This window comes from Clupea harengus, chromosome 20 (assembly GCF_900700415.2).
Source record: "Clupea harengus chromosome 20, Ch_v2.0.2, whole genome shotgun sequence".
NCBI classification, from domain to species: domain Eukaryota; kingdom Metazoa; phylum Chordata; class Actinopteri; order Clupeiformes; family Clupeidae; genus Clupea; species Clupea harengus.
The window spans coordinates 17625195-17644594 of NC_045171.1; the positions used below are offsets into that span (position 1 = coordinate 17625195).

General features: G+C 43.6%; 2 protein-coding genes across 2 annotated transcripts; one reads left to right on the top strand and one right to left on the bottom strand.

Moving 5' to 3' along the window:
* Positions 1-137: 137 nt before the first annotated feature.
* Positions 138-1412, bottom strand: LOC105906275 (trypsin inhibitor ClTI-1-like). The gene is made up of 4 exons (XM_012834394.3): positions 1256-1412; positions 900-940; positions 700-809; positions 138-555 (listed from the first exon to the last, which is right to left on the bottom strand). Exons 1-4 carry the CDS (start codon positions 1302-1304, stop codon positions 510-512), a joined length of 246 nt encoding a protein of 81 aa, XP_012689848.1. The 5' UTR covers positions 1305-1412; the 3' UTR covers positions 138-509.
* A 6723-nt stretch (positions 1413-8135) lies between these two features.
* On the top strand, positions 8136-16673 carry LOC105906247 (melatonin receptor type 1C-like). The gene is made up of 2 exons (XM_012834364.3): positions 8136-8739; positions 14776-16673. Exons 1-2 carry the CDS (start codon positions 8541-8543, stop codon positions 15639-15641), a joined length of 1065 nt encoding a protein of 354 aa, XP_012689818.2. The 5' UTR covers positions 8136-8540; the 3' UTR covers positions 15642-16673.
* Positions 16674-19400: the final 2727 nt, after the last annotated feature.

Here is a 19400-nt window from a genome sequence, read left to right on the forward strand (position 1 = left end):
TCGTCATGCACCTGTGTACATGTATTTTCATTCATTCACCTCCTGAATTGGGCTACTTTATAAAAAGTGTACAGAGCCTACACGATTACGATATTATCGTATTGCACTACTAGGGTCTGTAAACACAACACCAAGAATTAAGTCAACATTTTATTAATAATATTAAGAAACGATAGACAACACCTCAGAACAGAATTCCAAACATTCTCCGGTTGGTTCAATGTCGAAATTAGGCAAGTCTGGACAATCTCCACACAGGTGTTTGTAGGTGTGGTGAAAAGCTGTTCAACGTGATTTAAGAGACTAAAAGCACAAAACTAAAAGATTAAATGAAAGTTTTTACTCAAACGTTCAGAGGAATAGCCTACAAGGAGTCTGTAACATATAGTTCTTTAGGGGTTTAACATGTGTGAAAGCAACAGGAGCTTCGCCATGTCAACCACAAGAAACTGGAGGACCTGGCATCTTCAGTTCATGTAGGCCATGTGAAGGCATCATTGGCCTAAGGTTTAGCATAGGCCTTTGTTGTTTATGAAGATGTTCTGCTTCTGTTCGCTGTGGAGGTAAAATACACAGAATGAATTCCGAGGACAACGTGAAAAATACTTACTAGGCATCTGACACTATGTACACTTCATTAACACTATTTAGAACACATTACAACACGTTAGGATAAACCATCCATATTTAACAACTTACAGGTTGTGGAGACACAGCATGCACTCGTTGGAATACTCCACGCCGTCTGTCCCACACATAGGATCATACTCGCGGGTGCAGATAGGAAGGAAGAACATCGAACAGTCAGGCTGAAAAATGACATTATGTAACGGTTTAACCCATGCCACGCATCCAAACTCAACATTCTTAGATAAATACTAGTGGACAAGTTCACTCACCTCTGTTGCACCATCTGGTATATATGCTCCTGTTGCCAGAACTTTTAAAACAAATAAACGTATCAAACAGGCAAATTACAAGGACTGTTCAATCATTTCAGCATGCGCATCAAACAAAGTTAGAGAATAAGGTGTAGCAAATGGCTCGTCGCAGTCAACGTACCCCTAAACTAAAAGAGCATCTGGGCCAAATAATGACTAGCTACAAACAGAAGCGCGACATGTCCTACGTAGTTTATGAGGTATGACACGCCAAATTGAGTTTGCCAATTTGGAATTGGGAAATTTTGTACGGTGATGAGAAAATCTACTGCATTGTGGAATTTATAGACGCCTGTCGTGAAAGACCAACTTACCGATCAAACCGAGCATTACAATGACAATCCTCGCCGTGGCAACCATCATTAAAACTTCACAGGCTTGCTAAGATGTTTTCTGGTACACGACAGTGCGTAACCTTCATTTATTACTTTCTGAGCTCCGCCTACACTGCCTACGTAAAAACAGTGTCTTGATTACGCCCCTTTGGCAGCGTATTATTTGGATCACCTGGTGCAAAGGTTTCAGTTTACACATGTGGCTTTAGGGGTGAATGTAGGTGACAGGACTTTGTGTGGGACACTGGTCTAAGTACAGGTGATTACCATAGTGCAGGTATGTAATGTACTTTGAAGGTGAAAGTGTGATGAGTTGACTGTCTACTGCTGCAGAGCTATAACAATACAATCTAGGGCCAAGACAGCATGTATAATATGAATGTATTCTTCGTATTTAAAGTTGTTTGTGTTTTTTCTGAATGTGCTGGACATTTGAGATCTGTTGAGATGGCCTAGAGGACATGTCAGGCATAGAGGTCAATATAGAGTCCAGGATCGGGCTGCTCAAAGAAAAGGTGTTTGAAACCTTTCCAGCTTCATGCATACGCTATGTTTTAGTATGAATTCTACGCAAGGCTTTGGACACAAGGCCTGAGATTTCCCAGCTTCACTGAGACAGTCCTGATTTGAAGCCGTCGTGCATGATCATTACCTGAAAAAGCAGGAAAATAGTGAAATGTCCTGCATAGTCACTCATGCAAAACACCCCAGACTGGATAACAATAAACAAATACTTCATGAGAACATCCAACCCACACTATTAGTATAAGAGAGGCAGTACCTAATAAACCAATAGCAAGTGAGATGCATTTTTTTCATAACAGCAACACCCAGTGACGTCATTTCTACACTAGCAAGTAAGTAAGTATATAAGACTATATTTATATAGCACATTTCATAGTTGCAGTTCAAAGTGTTTTACATAAAATCAATAAAAACAAGCAGCAAGAGCAATGAAATAGTAAAGTATAAATAGTGCAAGATAAAATCAATAATGTAAGTCACTTAAGTGCAATGATATATAACCAGTACAGAGTTCATTAAATGCTTTGGTAAAAAGGTTTTAAGCTGCCTTTTGAAAATGTCTAGTGTGTTTGCTTCCCTTATATTTATGGGTAATGTGCTGACGGTTCTAACTCTGTGTATGTGCTTACAAGTACTTCTGTGTGTGTGTAAGCAAGGACTGATAAGAAGAACTAGTAGTCCTTTTCCACCTTGCTGTTGCATTACCTAAAAAGCATAGTAAGATGAGCTCGAACATCAGAGACCCACTACATGGTTATCTCTGCTGACAAAGTGTTTTGGCGTCAGAGAACGCTAACTTCTTTCTATATAAACCTTGTGTGATGTGTTTTATTTAGCTTATCTCTCGTCTTCTGCAGTCTGGGAGTGAGTCCGGGCTCGCTCTCTCTCTCTCTCTCTGAGAGAGGGCCCGTGCCTCTCTCTGGCCTGCCGGGACGTGGGTGAGCCAGACAAGCTTGTTGTTGTTGAATAAATATAGCTATATGCAACTCCGGAGAGTCCTGAGGTAACTTTAGTGAGTTTTCACCCAACAGTAGTTGATTTTAGCAACAAAAACAGGCTCACTTCTTGCGAAAAGCCTAGAAATTGCAGCTTGTCTTACATTCACAGTCAAACCCCATCACACTTCACTTCACTGGTCCGTCCTCAGGGTCTTGCCATGTTTGTATTCCTTGTATAACATGGCGAAATCACATCAATCCTCTGTTGAATTTATAACCTAAATCGATTGTGTGAGCGCCCGAGCAGTACTGCTAAGTAGGGATATGGGATTTATATATTCAACCATGAAACAGTAATTGATCTATCCCTATACCATTACCTTTAGCAAGGTTATTTAAAGAGGGAACAGTTTCTTTCCTCTTCCACTTGAATGTTATCCTGTTTTCTTGTCTTTGTGATTCTGTTTAGAGTTGGCGCTGTGAGGTCTGCTACACCCCCCCCCCCCCCCCCCCCCCCCCCTTTTAAATGCTTTGCTGTAGCGTCCTGAATTACAGCTTAGGGAGGACTAGCCTGGCACTGCTGCGCCACCTGTTTTAACGGTGAAATATAGCCTGGAAACCCCTAACCGAGAGTCAGCTGACAGTAAGCAGCCTTTGGGGAGAGTTGTGATGATGCCATGAAAGCACTGTGTTGGAAAAATAGCTAAAACAACCACAACCCAGTGCTTGAGGAGGTGAGTGCTACAGCAGCTTAATGAATGTCAGAATCAGGTTTTATTGGCCAAGTAAGTTTGCACAAACAAGGAATTTGTCTTGGTGCAGTGGCTCTCAGTGTGCTTACACATATTACACAAAATATACATCACAACACAAAACAATACAACAGTGCAAAACAATACAACAGTGCAATGGTCTAACAGTCCAAGAAGTCTAAAAAAAAGTATATATAAGGAGGAATAGTGCAAAGAAGATGAGAGTCCAGAAAGTGCAGGAATGTACAGACAATAGCATCAGGGGAAATATAAACCTCTATCTGGAACCTAGGTAATGGGGTCATGTGTAGAGCCGTACATCAGGTCTTAGTTAGGTTGATAGCAATAATGACAAATCTTCCAAAAAACACATTATAGATGATTACTGATTTATATTAGAAATGGCAGGCATTCTAGTTAATCATAATTTCTCACTAATGGCGGACAACAAATTTTGCTTTCAAAAACCAAAAACAACATATTTGATATCGGTTAACTGGCTTGGTAAATTATGTTATTCGGCAAATTATTCGCTGTAAAAGTTGTTTCTGGATCCTGATTGGTTGGCCGTGTATATGATTCTACTTGGCTATAGATTTCCTGAGGTTTGATTGGCTGGTACTATCCTGCATTCTGGACAGCTAACAGTATTCTGCATTTTGATTTAATTGGTTCCCAAACCTTGGGCACAGAGAGTTTGAAAACCACTGAGCTAGAGTATTATGACTGTTGATTTCTGATTGGATAAAAGATATTACTTCTGATTCATTTTGAAAGGTTTTAGTCAAATTGGAGTTTCAGTCTATTACAAGCCGGAGCAAATTTTTGTGGTAAGGAAAGGTTGGATAGCTAAAACCAGTCTATGCATCCCTTGCTCAGTTTTGGCAGGGATTGATATGCTCTTAAAAAAATGGACATGTGCGTCTGGCCTTGATTCCTCCATCCTTGTATCTCTTCCTCATTTCCTTGGAGCAAAGAAGAAGAGCAAAAAAAGCAAAAAAAGGATGAAGTGAAGAAACAAGAGGGATGTGGCTGTGGAGAGGCAGAGTCCAGGAAGGGGAGACGAGGTGGGATTTAAATGACGTACAAGAGGAATGTGAATGCACTTTTTCTGTTTTCTGATTATATACTGTATGTATGTTGTTTGTGAAACAATACTGTCACGTGGCCTTCAAATACAAGTTGTTTCTGACTTTAAGACAAGCTTGAGTAATGATCAGCAGTGTGCTGTTCAGGCCTATGATCTTCTATTAATTGAACTTAATTATTTATATAATTGAATAGCCCAATGATTAAACATGATCCATGACAGAGCATGGTATTAATTAATCTTGTCATTTTATAATGAACACATCTGAGATTAATATACTTCAACTACTGCCTGTGTGAAGTCCCAACAACTATAAAAACTCCAATGAACAGAAATGCTGCCCAACAGGTTAGCACACTGGAGAGGGGATGAACTAGGGGTCCTGGAGTCCTGGGTTAAAATACACTTTAAGTAGAGACCCCCTCCAAGTGAGATCTGGGACTAAACCGTATCAGTGTCTGGGAAACTGCCCACTGGCTCCCCTTCTGGGCCTCCTCCAAAATTATAGATCACTGGAGTTCAGGGCATCAGATCCAGGACATCCATCTTGTCTCTCTGCAGATCCACCCAGCCTGTGATGTGTTTCTCCGTGGCTGACCTCAGGATTATGGTGTAGGGCCACTTGGGAAATCAGCGGTACATTCCCCTAGGCACGCTCCAGAGGCAGCTTCTCAAGCAACCATTAGCACATAGATAGCTTCGACTTGGCGTGATCCCAATGTCATGACGGGGAGCAGTCACAGACTAATTCTTCAAATTTATTTTTCACACCTTGTTTCCAGCATTTTATTCACTGAATTAAGTTTGACATAGACCCCTTGCGTCTCCAGCATACCAAAAAGTAATTCAGATGCTAGACCATGCCATGCGACATTTCAAACCTTAATCTTTTTTGTACAGTTTCTTTGTGGTTTAGGAAGAAAAGTAATTTACATCTGGCATAAAATTGATAGTAAAATTAGAGGGAAACTTTTGGGTAATGGTTATTCATACAAATGACTACCTCAGCTACCTCAGCTACCTCAGCTCTTGGGTCCAGCACTGGACTGGGACAAAAAAATGTTTGGCCCAGACGGCCTCCTGCAATCGGTCAGACCCCACCCATCAGTACACCTTCATAGTGGTCCCCTTAAATATGCTTACCTACTGTACTATAAAATACTATAAAACTACTGTACCAATAGTAGGTGATAGTCTCACTTCATGATAGTGTTACTATTGTGTTATCTTATTGCCAGCGACTATTCCACATTAATTCCATTAATAATCCTCATCATCATCATCATGGCATGGCACATACACTACCTCCCTGCGTGTCTCTGTTAATCATGAAACTATCCATGCTTACCGCTTCAACTACACTCTCCTCCTGCTCCAGCTCACTCTGTCCCTCCTCAACTTCCCCGTCGCGCTCACTCTGTCCCTCCTCACTCTGTCCCTCCTCAACCTCCCCATCAACCTCCCTGTCCCTCCTCACTCTGTCCCTCCTCTCTCTGTCCCTCCTCACCCTGTCCCTCCCCAACCTCCCTGTCACGCTCACTCTGTCCCTCCCCAACCTCCCTGTCACATGCCTGCTCCTCTACTGGCAGTGGTCATGGCCAGCCACTTCTCCTCCTTCAAGTTCCACTTGTTGCTGCCCAATGTTGAGCACTTGATGTGTTGAAGCTGCTGCTGCCCCTGCAGCAAACATGTCTGTTATTTTTGCACATTTTGCGACAGATTAAAAAAAATAGTTTTTCCATTTTGACGCCCTCAGCCCCCCACGGATTTGACACACGAAATAGACAGGACAGAGGGGGAGGGCTGGGGCCTAGTCAGAGATGTGATTGGGCAAGCCGGGTGTCAGTATAGAAAATGAGCCAATGGGCCTTTGCCCCTGCTTTATGGGTCGGTCTTCGGCCATTCTTTTTTATTAAAAGTTATAAATTAAATTACATCGGCCCCAAGGTGCATCCAAGGTGTCGGCCCAACAGTAAAATGCCCGGTATGCCAGATTATCAGTTCACCTCTGCTTGGGTCCTAGGCTAGGCCATAAAATGTATGGAAAATATGAATCTTTAATTATAGTGTCACCTTTAAATGGGTAGCTGAGAGAGCAGGTCTCTGAGAACATTCACTCAGACATTTCTTTTATGAATCATTAAAAAAATACACAGCACTTTTATTTTTAATGTTCGTGATTTGCTTATTTTGTCTCGTGCAGAAAGACTCAAGGTAGTAGAGCTGAGCAGTTGTAGCCCACTTGAAGAAATCGCAAAATGTGTAGACTAATCTAACAGCAGGAATATCCAATCCCAAAACATGAAATTAAAGCGTCAGTTCTCTGCACATTACAGACCTATCAGACTCGTTCTTTCAAGACCAGAATGCTGTCCTCTCCTGTCGAGTTATTTTTCTTTCTTCTTTTCTCCAGGAACGATAATACCCTGCAGTGCTGTTTTTTTCTGAGACTGTATTCACATTCCTCTCATAGTAACAACTCCAGCAGTAACTTTGTTTTGCAGATTTCAGATCTCAGCTCGGACACAAGTACCTGACCTGAAGGGCGTAGCCTACGTCATACATAACGTACCACTGATTGATACTTTAGCATCATTATGTGAAGTAAGTAAAACCCTGAACGCATAGAATATTCCAGCCCTCAGGCCTCACTCAAGGCCGTGTATAAAATATGCAAAAACAATATATTTGAAATAAACGTGTCTAGCAATACACTAATCTGTTAATGCTTGCTTTTTTTCAATATGAAACAGAATGACATTAAATGACAGAGAATACATTACTTTGAACCTGATTTAGTATACATTTTTTCGCATTGGTTCCAAAAATGTTAAGTGTATTTTAAAAGAGTTTTTCTCATAACATTATCGCTACACTGACAACAGGTCACTGGCAGTGTTGTATGTTATCAAAATTCCTTTTGCAAAGGAGAGCTGCCAAACAACATTGATATTCCACTGGGAGAAGATAAAGCAACGTGGAGTAGTAATTTGTATATTTTCCCTGACTTGAACTGACCATGACCCTAATTTGTATTTTAATTTGTTATCTTTTTTCTCCCGTTGTCAACATCCGTTGTGAATGACCGTGGACTCCGCGGACAGTTGCAGGTAATCGTCTACACCACCCGGGGACGCCATTCGCGCTCATACGCTCTATTATCCGGTAGCGAGTGCGAATGCTGTTAGGTTATTTATTTTCACCATAGTGATAGGGCAAATTGATTAACACTTTGATGGGAATGGGTGTTGTGTTTGTTGATTGTGTCCAATTACTGAACCTCAATGGCACATTCACTTAAATGGGTGTGCTACCTTCAATAAGATAATGAAAGGCTGATTTGGGGAAAACATACCAGTGTGATAATTTTATTGGCAAGTTATTTATTAGAAACGGAATTACAATTGATCTAGAGTAATGCAAAACAAACACGTGTGTCATGGCAACATCCTCATCCTCAGGAAGCTTTCTAAAGGTACCCGATGGATCATATCGCACATCCGTCCTCTTTGCAGGGCTTGAAGTTATGTGGATGCAACCTCTGTGGTGTACGGCAACTTCAGCATATGATCATGAACTGCACGCCTGATCGTTGCTGCGGGTGAAGCGTGCGCCTCCACACAGGGCGTTCGAGCTCCGTTTACGCACACGGTGGAGTGGAGTCCTCCTGGACAGATCGGTCCATGAAGGATGTCTTCTTCGACAGGAGATAAGCTATTGTAACCCAGAACAAATTACACGAGGATAACTACTGTCCGAGGACCAGGATATTGTTTTTCAGCTAAGCGCTGCATTTAATTGATTGGCCGTTTTAATTACCAATCTCCGAAAGGTGTCAGTGATGGAAATTCGCCTGAGGCGAAAGTGGGGGACAGTGTTATATCATTGTAAAAGTTGCCAGCTCGCTGTATAAGTTCCTGTTGTGAAATATCCGTCGACGGTGACTCATTATCTTTGTTATGGATCTTGATGGAAACGTGAGCACTGGAGATTGCGTGTCCCGTAGCGCGAACGAGAGCCAGCAAACAGTGCAGCCTGCGTCCCTCGGCGTGACCACAGCGCTAGCCAGCGTGCTGATCATTACCATCGTAGTGGACATCGTCGGCAACCTTCTTGTCATTGTCTCCGTGTTCAGAAACAAGAAGCTGAGGAATGCAGGTAAGGTAGACGACAATGTCCTTAGTGTACCACTAGTGAACTCTGCACAGCGCACCCTGGTCCTGAAACTGCCTTGGAGTTCAAATCGTTTAGTACTAAGAGGAATCGATAGAGAAGTTTGATTAGAAATGGCATCGCTACTGTACTACGCTGATCGATATTTTCACGGCGAGGGATAATGAAATTGCATAATTAAAGCATGTTCATTTGGGAGCGAATGGGAAGGGTAACAGCAGGGGAACTAATCAATCCAATAATCGGAAGCCATGGCCTGTCTTCATATGTCTTCATAAACAGGAATCCCTCCATCTGGAGCGTAGCCTTGTTTTTTACAGGCCGAAATAAATCACTCGTGGGGAATCAGACACCCACTCTCTCCGTGTACACCCAAGGTGAGGTAGCTTTTTATGTGGGACTCAATTGAAGTGCACGGCCAGGGCCCGGAAGGCAGAATAACATTATTATTTTTTCTTTTTGCCTCCCCAAGATATGAGAATTTTTTTTCAAGGACAATTACTGCGCTCATATCAGTTGTGGAGGCTCTTTTGAGTTGACCTCAGGGAATGAATCTAAGGGATTGTGAACTCCACACCACGCACACAGCCCAGCTCAAAGCCACACACATTCACTGCCCAGCCAGGCAGAAGGACAACCAAATTTTTCAACAATTACATGGTCACTCAAGAGAGAGGGAATGAGCAGACGGTGGTGTGTGTGCCACGCTGTAAGGTCGCCACTCTCTCTCTCTAATGGCCTTTATGTGTTAAATATTGTATTGCCCTCATTGGTGGAGGTTTTCAAGGAGTGCCTATTTGTTTTGCAGCTCTGGTATTTTTCTAGAGGGCTTTTGGAGAAAGCAAGTGCCCAGATGCTGTGAGTGCTTGCCTGTGTCCCCTGCATCCTGGTGTCTATGTCCTTAGGGTTTTCTTAATGTCAGCTGGGCTCGCTCTCTATTAATTTCCCATAGAGAGAGAGAAAAAATAACACTGTCAAGGCACTCGTAAAAATTGTGATTTTTTTATTTTTATATTTTTAAAACAGGAAGACTAAAAGATGTACCAAAGGTGTCTTATTTTAAAGGATATGGGGGATGGTTAAAAAAAAGAAGAAGAACAACCAATCAAGAATATTCAAGGGAATTCTCAGTGATAAGTTTAGGCACTGGCTACATTTCATGACCATCTACTGTACCTGTGAATTTCCAGTCGGATTCCACAAATACATTTCTCTATGGTGTCTGACTGCAGAATTAGCCTTAATAATGAGATGATATTGGATTTGTGGATAGATGCTTTGTTTCTTGACCCGGTAGGGTATGGTACACAGCCAGTCCGTTGTCACTGCACAGCTCCTGGCGGTCCCACTTCATATTAGGTGTAATTCCAAGATGTCCGTCTGCTCTTAGTGTGATATATTTATTTTTTTTGTACATCGCATTGCTGGTGTCTGGTCTGGTTCTCTTGAGACAGCTGCAGTGTCTTTCTGGTTGGATTAACTTAACTACTCTCTGGCTTCCTTCCCCGTGGAAGCCCCCCAGCGCTCTGAAAACCCTTTTCCCACACGGCAACTGCGTTCGTGGACCCCCCCCCCCCCCCTCCCCCCGCCCCTCCCACTCAACCCCCCTTTCTGTGTGCCTGTTGGCTTGCCTCGTCTGGATGGGAGTCAAGCCTCTGGTCCTTGCATAATATGTCTGTGGCCACTCTGGGTCTCTGCTGCTTCCAGAGAGGCTCCTCGCCGCACAATTGCCTTTCTTTACAGCTAAGCGCAGCGTTGGCGTTCTCCCGCAGCGTGCGCCTGAGAAGCTGAGGAGGAAGAAAGGCAAGATGAAATGGAAATGCAGTGTGTGTGTGTGTGTGTGTTTGTATATGTATCCTTGTTTGTTTTATTCCATCTCATGGTCTTGAATAGGTGTCAGCTGTTGAAAGAGCAGAGTTGATAGGCTAATTGTTTGCTGCTCAATGCAAAACAGACACTTCTATTTACTGCTTTTGTTTTTCTTCCCCCATATACTGTGGCTGCGGTAATGGAACGATTGCAGCGATAAAGGAGAGTTGCAGTCATAGAGCCCATAGCAGAACTGCTTTCTAGATCTTTGGTCCAAGAATAGGCGATCTACCTTTGGCGATTTCTTCTATGATTGACATGCCTTATGGCAAGTAAAGGCAAATAATACATGTGTGTGATTGTGCCTCTGTCTAACCATGTGTATTTGTGTGTGTGTGTGTGTGTGTGTGTGTGTGTGTGTGTGTGTGTGTGTGTGTAACAGTTGGATGAGGGTGGGGGAATTGGCCTAAGAAACCCACAAAGGGGTATAAGAGCCCAAGGAGATGTGACATCATATCTGCTAAGGCATGCATGAAATGCAAAGCATGAAAATCCTTTAATCCATCCCGCAGAAATAAAACTCGCATCATGGAATTCACAAAAAAACACCAAGGAAACTGACATCTCTCATGAATGAACCCTTCAGTCAATTTTGTATTCCACATCACATAACCCAAAGGACGACCATGACTCCGTGTTCATAAGAACAGTGTTCATAAGAACAGTGCATGCACTTATGCTATACAGTGCATCTGCTATATACTCCGTTCCTGCAGATGGTTGTTAATGTGGATTCCTGGATTACCCAATCTGGCATAAATGCGTTGGGAATGCTTCCCTATTGTCAGTTCCGCCGGTGCTGAGCAGAGAGTGTCCTAGTGGCTTGTTGAGCAGACAACGCAAAACACACTGTCCCCCCTCAAACTCCTGCCGCCACAGCCCCCTACTGATGACGGGTCCATGTGGCCCACAGGCCGATCAAGTGTCAGGGGCTTTAACCCTGCCTGGTGTTTTGTCAACATTTGGAGGGAGCCTGTCAGATAAAAAGCTTCGGCGAATAGATCTCTCGCTTTCTCCCTCCCTCACTTTCTCTCTGTCAGCGGCTCTCTGAGCCTCTGTCTTCAGCCTCATCAAATACATGATCATCAGCAACAGATCTGTTGTGTAACAAATCTGTCAGAGTTACCGTCGTGTTATGCTATGTTGTGTAATGTTACTTTACCTTGAGTGTTTGTTATTTTACCTCGCGTGTTTGTTATTTTACCCATGCGTGTTTTTTTTCTTATTCCGATGTGATATTTGTTTGTGGATGCCACCGCTATGTTGTATAGGTACCGTGGTTAGATTATTTGACAGTGTGCAGTGCATCTGATTGTTGGCCAGACAGTTTTACAGACGCAGTGGCAGTTGCCCATGCCTTTAGGCAACACTACTGATGTGGGCAGAAGAGCATGTGATTCTTTGGAATGCAGATTTCAGCCTACTTAGAGTGCCACCTTTTTATGGCAGCATCACTACAACCCCACACACCCACCCCACACACACACACATTGATTCGCGGAGAGATATATTTACGGTGCCATGCAAAAACGTTTGTCTTGGTGAGCAAGCCACAGGCATTGTGACAGGCAAATTGAGGGGATAGAGGAGACAAAGCTCCCCAACCCCCCCCCCCCCAAAAGGACGGCGGCAGAGGATACAGTTTCTGACGAGAGCGGTGGGTTGTTTTGGCACACAATAAATCCTGCCTTATCCTCCACATCTTTCATTAAAAATCGTCAATGAACTTCTTCGGCTTGGTTGCTAAGAGACGTGCTCATGATTATGCTGTCAGTACCAAGACTGCTACTCTGCTGCGGGTGAACTTTGACCCAGCTGTTTTTTTAATGAAGACATATTTTGCTTATTGGGAGCCAGTTTTGACACATGCTATACTGCCATGCGATGGCCAGTGACCAGAAAACTGGCCTACGGTTATTAGTTGTCAGAATCATTACCACTGTCAAGTAAAGCCATTAATGAACGACGGGCAATTAATCTACACAACCACTAGTAAAAAAATAATATAGAGTAAAATGTCCTTGTTAGCCAGAATGAAAAAAAGCTCTTCGAGAATGGATGTTCCCGACCGATGTTCCTTAAAACAACAATCTGTGCTACAACGGACCCGCCTTGTCTGGGGAACGCTGAACTGACACTTTAGAAGAGAGAACATGTCTAATAGACATTGTCTATTATATAACACAAAGCATCTTCATCTGGCCCATCCACAGCCACACTGGGAATAATAACTGCGGATCCAGTATTGCCTGGCCTGAAGGAAAGTTCTTACTCCAGACAGTAACAGAGAGGGGTATCAAGATATTGATCTTTGCTGAATAGCGCTAAACTTTAGTTTCATCAAAGTGTATGCAGTACACCGAGTAGACCTACACCTGATCTTAGCAAGCAACTGCTCTATGTCGGGGGCCAATACCGAACCTTGGCACAATGACAGATGCACAGTGGCATTAAATAAAGCTGCCTTGCACAAATGTGAGCTGACAGCTCTTCCTACAGTGATGAATCAGTGGAGATAAAGGGTGAATTGGTCGTCGTTTTATCTGCTGGTTGTGGAAACAGGATAACGTCTTTTATCCCGCTGTCTGTGGCCATCCTGGGGCATCTTGCTTAGCCTGCTGTTCACCCCTCTCTGGATGGGGATGGGATGGCGCGGAAAGGGGAATGAGTGTGTGGTGATGGGGGGGGCGTCAGACACATAGCAGTACCAACATTTGCTCAGAAACCACAGTGTATGTGACATGCATGGATGTAATTCAGAATGACATCTGAGATCTTGAGTTGTTTTTTTTTTTTTGGGGGGGTTGTTTTTGAACATAGAGTCTGTCGGGATATTATGTGCCACAAGTTTTCATGAAATAATGCAAGGCCACCATAAAGATGACAAATCTGGTAGACTTTCACACACGACAGACGGTTGTGTTATGAATGCTTATCAGGACTCCCTCACAAGGCCTCTGATACAGTGTCCCTCACTGACAAAGAGAACAGGGTTCTCTATCTCCATTCACCAAGTCTGAATAATGAATGCTTAAATAAGATAATGTGCATTCACGTGTGCTCTTATGCGTATTCACCAGATGTACACATTCATGTGTAGTGCTGCTCTTAAAAGCACGCAAAACAAATTTTGCATTGAGTTAACATTACATAATTTCTATTTTTTCCCTCTTCTTTTCTTGCCTGAGAGGCTGTTGCCCTACTTGCGAGTCGTCTCCCTCGGTTACAGAAATAATGAGACACCGCGTAAACAGATCATTTTCGCCAGTCCAGAGCACTAGCCCTTTCGCCACTCGCATGAGAAGGGAGAGGAGAGGAGATGAGCCATCTTCTGTCTGGAGTCTGGGAAACCGCTCCTCTTCATCAGCTTGTCTAGAAGGCGCCTGCCACTCGTGCAGCCTTACTGTCATAAAGCTGCCTCCTCTGTTTTCCTTGCGCGACGGATAACGGAGCGGGGATGAAGAATAGCGCAGCGCGGCCCTCCATGGTCTCAGGGAATGGAAAACCAGCAGGCAGTAAGGTGCCAGTAATGGATTTGGAATCCTTTCACTTTGCAGTGATTTTTTTGCAGTGTTTTTGTCACGTCCTGTCCTTGATCGTATCAGTCGGGGTCTCCGATAAGAGACCTATCTGCCTGCTTTCCATCAATTCTATAATTCATGGCCAATGCAAATTGTGCAACAACAGTGAGATTTGTATTGGATTTTGCTCAAAATGCTGGGTAGTAAATTTGCTCAAGTTGGAGTGTAACTAAAACAAAGTGACCTTGGATTTATCTACTTGAGTGAATCTTGTTCAGTGTATGGCTGGTTTTTGGGAGAACCTGCCCTCTAAAAATCAGAGTAAGAGCTAACCATTGCTTTGGTCACAGTCTCTGTAGTGTGATTACTGTTATACTGAACAACAAAAGCAAAAGCACAAAAATTATGTCTAAAAACATGTGCAAAATACAGACTGCAGAATTATCGAATGAACCAATCCAATCTTAACCAATCCATATATGAAGCCTTGAGGAATTGGTATAGAGAGCAACAGACAAACCAATGAACACCAAGAAACTCAACACACGTATAAGCAGCAAGCTTGAGTCTCCACAGTTAACTTGACTGATGACCCCTCACGCAGGCCTAACCCTCTGTTCCTTTCCCTCAGGAAACATCTTCGTGGTCAGCCTCTCGGTGGCCGACCTGGTGGTGGCCGTGTACCCCTACCCGCTGGTCCTGACGGCCATCTTCCACAACGACTGGATCATGGGCGACCTACACTGCCAAGTGAGCGGCTTCATAATGGGCCTGAGCGTGATCGGCTCCATCTTCAACATCACAGCCATCGCCATCAACCGCTACTGCTACATCTGCCACAGCCTACACTACGACCGCCTGTTCAGCCTGAAGAACACCTGCTGCTACCTGGGCCTCACCTGGGCGCTGACCGTCATCTCCATCGTGCCCAACTTCTTCATCGGCTCGCTGCAGTACGACCCGCGCGTCTTCTCCTGCACCTTCGCGCAGACGGTCAGCTCCTACTACACCATCTCGGTGGTGGTGGTGCACTTCCTCATCCCGCTGCTGGTGGTGTCCTACTGCTACATGCGCATCTGGGTGCTCGTCATCCAGGTGAAGCACCGCGTCAAGCCCGAGAACAAGCTCAAGGTGAAGCCCAGCGACCTGCGCAACTTCCTGACCATGTTCATGGTCTTCGTGCTGTTCGCCGTGTGCTGGGCGCCCCTCAATCTCATCGGCCTGGCCGTGGCCATAAACCCAGCGAGGGTCGCACCCAACATCCCAGAGTGGCTGTTTATCACCAGCTACTTCATGGCGTACTTCAACAGCTGCCTGAACGCCGTCATCTACGGACTCCTGAACCAAAACTTTCGCAAGGAGTACAAGACTATCCTCCTGTCACTGTGTACTCCGAAGTTGTTTCTGGCGGACAACTCGAGGTGTGGCACAGAGGGGCTCAAAAGCAAGCCCTCGCCCGCCATCACGAATAACAACCTGGCAGAGATTCACTTATGAGGCAGAACATGTGTTGACATTTGTATGGTTTTCAATTAAAATTGAGCTAGTTAACATATTGTTCAAGTTCAAATTGAGCATCACGTTGTGCCTTTTGTTTTCTGTTTTAATTAAGTCAGTCAAACTGACATTTTGATTAAGATTATTATTTATTGTGCCAAATGATGTGATCTTTGCAAATATCAGTGTTTTTTTCAATGGATATGGGATATTTGTCTGAAGAAGGATTCATTTTTGGAAATATCCCTGACATGTTTTCATTGTTACATATTCACAATTCCAACATCACCACTTTCTTGAGGGAAGATATGAGGATAAAAAGAGAAGAGACTGAAGGGGAAAAAACCCAAAACAAAACGAATGCAGTTTTCAAAGACATTTGAATGCAGCAGATGGCCAGTGTTTTTTTGGTTTGCCCGTGTTGCAGGGACATGCTAAATCATTTTAGTCCACACTTCACTGGACCCTTTTCATTCTGGCGTGTGAACAGGAACAGTAATGAGCCTCAGAACAAACAGAATCGATATCATCGGAATGCATGTCCAGCTGGGAACACGCCCCACCTCAGAATCCTCCACAGAACTGTCCGCGTGGATTCACACACCAGTTACAGTGTGGGTTGCATTTCCACCAATAAAGTCTATGTACTGTGGCTGGGGGACAGATTGGTTTCTCATTTTTCCCTCTGATTATTTGTTTTCTGTCATTCTCATTATTATCCCTCATCAAAGGCAGACAAAAGTAAATATTCATATCTATCCAATTGTTGCTAAAACTGATCTAATAGGCCGCATTTGAACAAAGACTTTCAGCTTCTCAATTTCTTTGTCTAAGATGTCATTCCCACAACAATGGGGTGTTTAAAAAAATTGAAAACATTATTTTTTAAAGATTAGCGTCCACATGACAAAGTTTTGAGAGTTAATCCGCGTGCACACTGAAATGCAGCTAGTTAGGTCGTTTTAAAATAATATTTTTTGCATAACCTATTATGGTCTATATAATATATTATCAAAGCAATGACACTGGTAGACGAGATAAATCTTATAAATCGTGAAGTGAACCTATAGGCTACCTGCTTAAAGTTGCTAGCATTTAGCATCACATTATAGCAAACAAACCCAGATAAGGCTTTGGCCACTGGATGTTTCAGATTGATGTAGAAATAGAACATATTGGCTGACAACCATAAAGTGCCTGACAATTTTCTATTCATATACACTGATCATGTGGTGGAGGCTTTGGGGGATGCAGATCAGACTTCATGGAGAATGAAAGGTGTTTGGATAGATGTGGGGCCGTGTCGTCATCGATATCAAAAAGCCTATTTTCACCTTTCCACACAGTGACCTTGGGGATTTTTGAAGTTGGGCCCTATTTTTAGATCGTTTTGGATCTAGAATTTTACAATGGACACTTAATGATCAAAGTCCGTCCAGTATTGAGTGAGAACGCTAAAACCAGCAGCCGCAAAACCACCATACAATGGAATCCTATGAGGCAAGTATCTGCATCAAACTAAACAGCATGTTTTTGCCATTGAGAGGCTCATGCATGTTATTATAACAGTCCGAAACATGGAAAGTATCCCTACAGAGATACACCAGCGTCTGTTTACCTCAACAACTGTAAAAAAGCTGTAGAAAATGACCTTTTTGAAGCGTCAGTGAGTGTACCAGGCTCAGGTTCTTCCAGGCTCTGACATAACAAGTCATTCAGTGCCTGTATTACTTTTGTAAATTAGAAAACAACCCCCCACCGCGATAATCGATTACAGGCACTGAATGGGGTACTACTTCGGAGATGCATTTAGGCTGTGTCAAAACAGAACATCTTTTCCTAATGAAAAAACACTGTTCCATAATGCAATTGAGACTGTTTATTGTTACCATAACAAGTTACGTTAACCTACAGTTAGGTGACGATACTAAAACAAAAACACTAAACAAAAACTTTAGAACCTGAACAGTTTAATCCACAAATGAATACAGGTGATCCAGTTGAACTGTCATGTCATATAGCCTAGGCCCTAGGGTATTTCACTGTGCTCTATTCGGCACAGTACCTCTTCTTATTGCTGCTTCCAGCGGTTAATCCACAAATAAATATAGGTGATAGACTTTAACTGGCATGTATATTTCACTGTGCTCAAATTCAGCGTATTACTCGTAGTATTACTTTCCAGCAGTGTTGATGGTATTTTTGTCGGCAGTGACACCTGTCGTTAAAGAGAAAACTGCAGCAAGTCACATGAGCGCCGAGCACGAGGATAAAAGGCTTTGCTGCTGTGTTGACATTACTGTTGGTGCGCCCAATGACCAATCGTCAAGGAAACCAGTGCCTAGGTGTTGCATTTTCAAAAGTCTCCTCTAGTCCACCAGTCTCCTCACTCCACCAGTCTCCAAGTCTCCAAGTCCACTCTAGGGTGACCAGGTGTCCTGCTTTGAGTTGTACTGCACAGCATTTTGACCTTTTGTCCAGCATCCTGCATATGGAGATAATGTCCTGCAATTTCATTGGTCATTTGTTTTTTAATTGTCAGAAAGAAAGAGCCCATGCATTCTTTTACCTACCCGGCACATGAGCCGCTTATGACTTTGCAGCATAGTTTCTACTCTATTTAATGCTATGTCAAAAGTAGCAACCTGGCTCATACAAATGCATCAGAGCCAAGCTTTTCTAAAAGCCTGGCTTTCACCCAGTGGCTGAGAAGAGAGCAGTGAAGGCGGTCATCAAGAGGCTGTGACGGCCGCCAATCAAACTGTGCAGACGTGAGGCCGGTGAACAACTCTGCTACGTCACAAAAAAAACTAATTTACAGAAATTTTGCAGATAAGGGAAAAAACCTACCAGGCAACATTACAGCTCATCATATATTTCATATAAAACCTGTAGCCTCTATCTTTTATGGCCTAACTGGGGTGCTGTGGAATCGACTAGAGGACAAAGTATAGCTGTTTACGAGCCGGGCAGAATACAAATGTTTCTTATTCAGTTCGATAGACATTATAAAAAAGTTTGACATACCCCATGTTTTTGCACACAAACGTACTACTCGTCCCACATTTGGTCTGTTTGCATCTGGACACTGTAGCCTACTCTGGACGAAAGGCCAAAACACAACAAGTCTTAGTTTTGAACTCAGATGAACTCAGATTTCAATGTATTCATGTGGATGCCACCTAATTAAAGACCAAAGGTAGCAACGATGGTTGGTGCTTTGAGCAGGGTAAACAAAGACTGAGTTTGGGGATAGTGTATGCGTGTGTTTGTGTGTGTGTGTGTGTGTGTGTGTGTGTGTGTGTGAGGAGGGCATACTGTTAAATGCATTTCGTAATGAGATGTGATGGGGGGGGGGGGGGGGGGCAGGCATAAATGACCTTGCAGGGGGTGACCAAGCACACGGTCTTGGGGAAGGAGGAGCACATCTTTTTGTGGACAGCAATCAGACACACACACACACACACACACACACACACACACACACATACACACGCGCACACACACACACATACACACGCGCGCGCACACACACACCCCCTCAGTGCCCTTAGCCTGTCGCCTCATGTGTAAACACTTCTCACTCTAATACACTCTGATCCTCCAAAGATATTGAGCCCTCTGGCCACTTTCCCAGGAGAGTCATCGTAAGTGGGGGGGGGCTGAGAGACGTGGCCTCCTCTGGCAAAGGCTTTGTCTCCCCAGCTTTGCTTTCTCCGTGACAGCTAGCGCCGCGCCGCACCACGCCGCACCGCACCG

Bases quoted from the DNA above. Each gene is read 5' to 3' on its own strand.
- LOC105906247 (XM_012834364.3), top strand. From the start codon at position 8,541: ATGGATCTTGATGGAAACGTGAGCACTGGAGATTGCGTGTCCCGTAGC. The intron at 8,740-14,775 runs GTAAGGTAGACG...CCTTTCCCTCAG, and splicing joins CAAGAAGCTGAGGAATGCAG to GAAACATCTTCGTGGTCAGC.
- LOC105906275 (XM_012834394.3), bottom strand. From the start codon at position 1,304: ATGATGGTTGCCACGGCGAGGATTGTCATTGTAATGCTCGGTTTGATC. The intron at 941-1,255 runs GTAAGTTGGTCT...TTGTTTTAAAAG, and splicing joins TGTAATGCTCGGTTTGATCG to TTCTGGCAACAGGAGCATAT. The intron at 810-899 runs GTGAGTGAACTT...GTCATTTTTCAG, and splicing joins TACCAGATGGTGCAACAGAG to CCTGACTGTTCGATGTTCTT.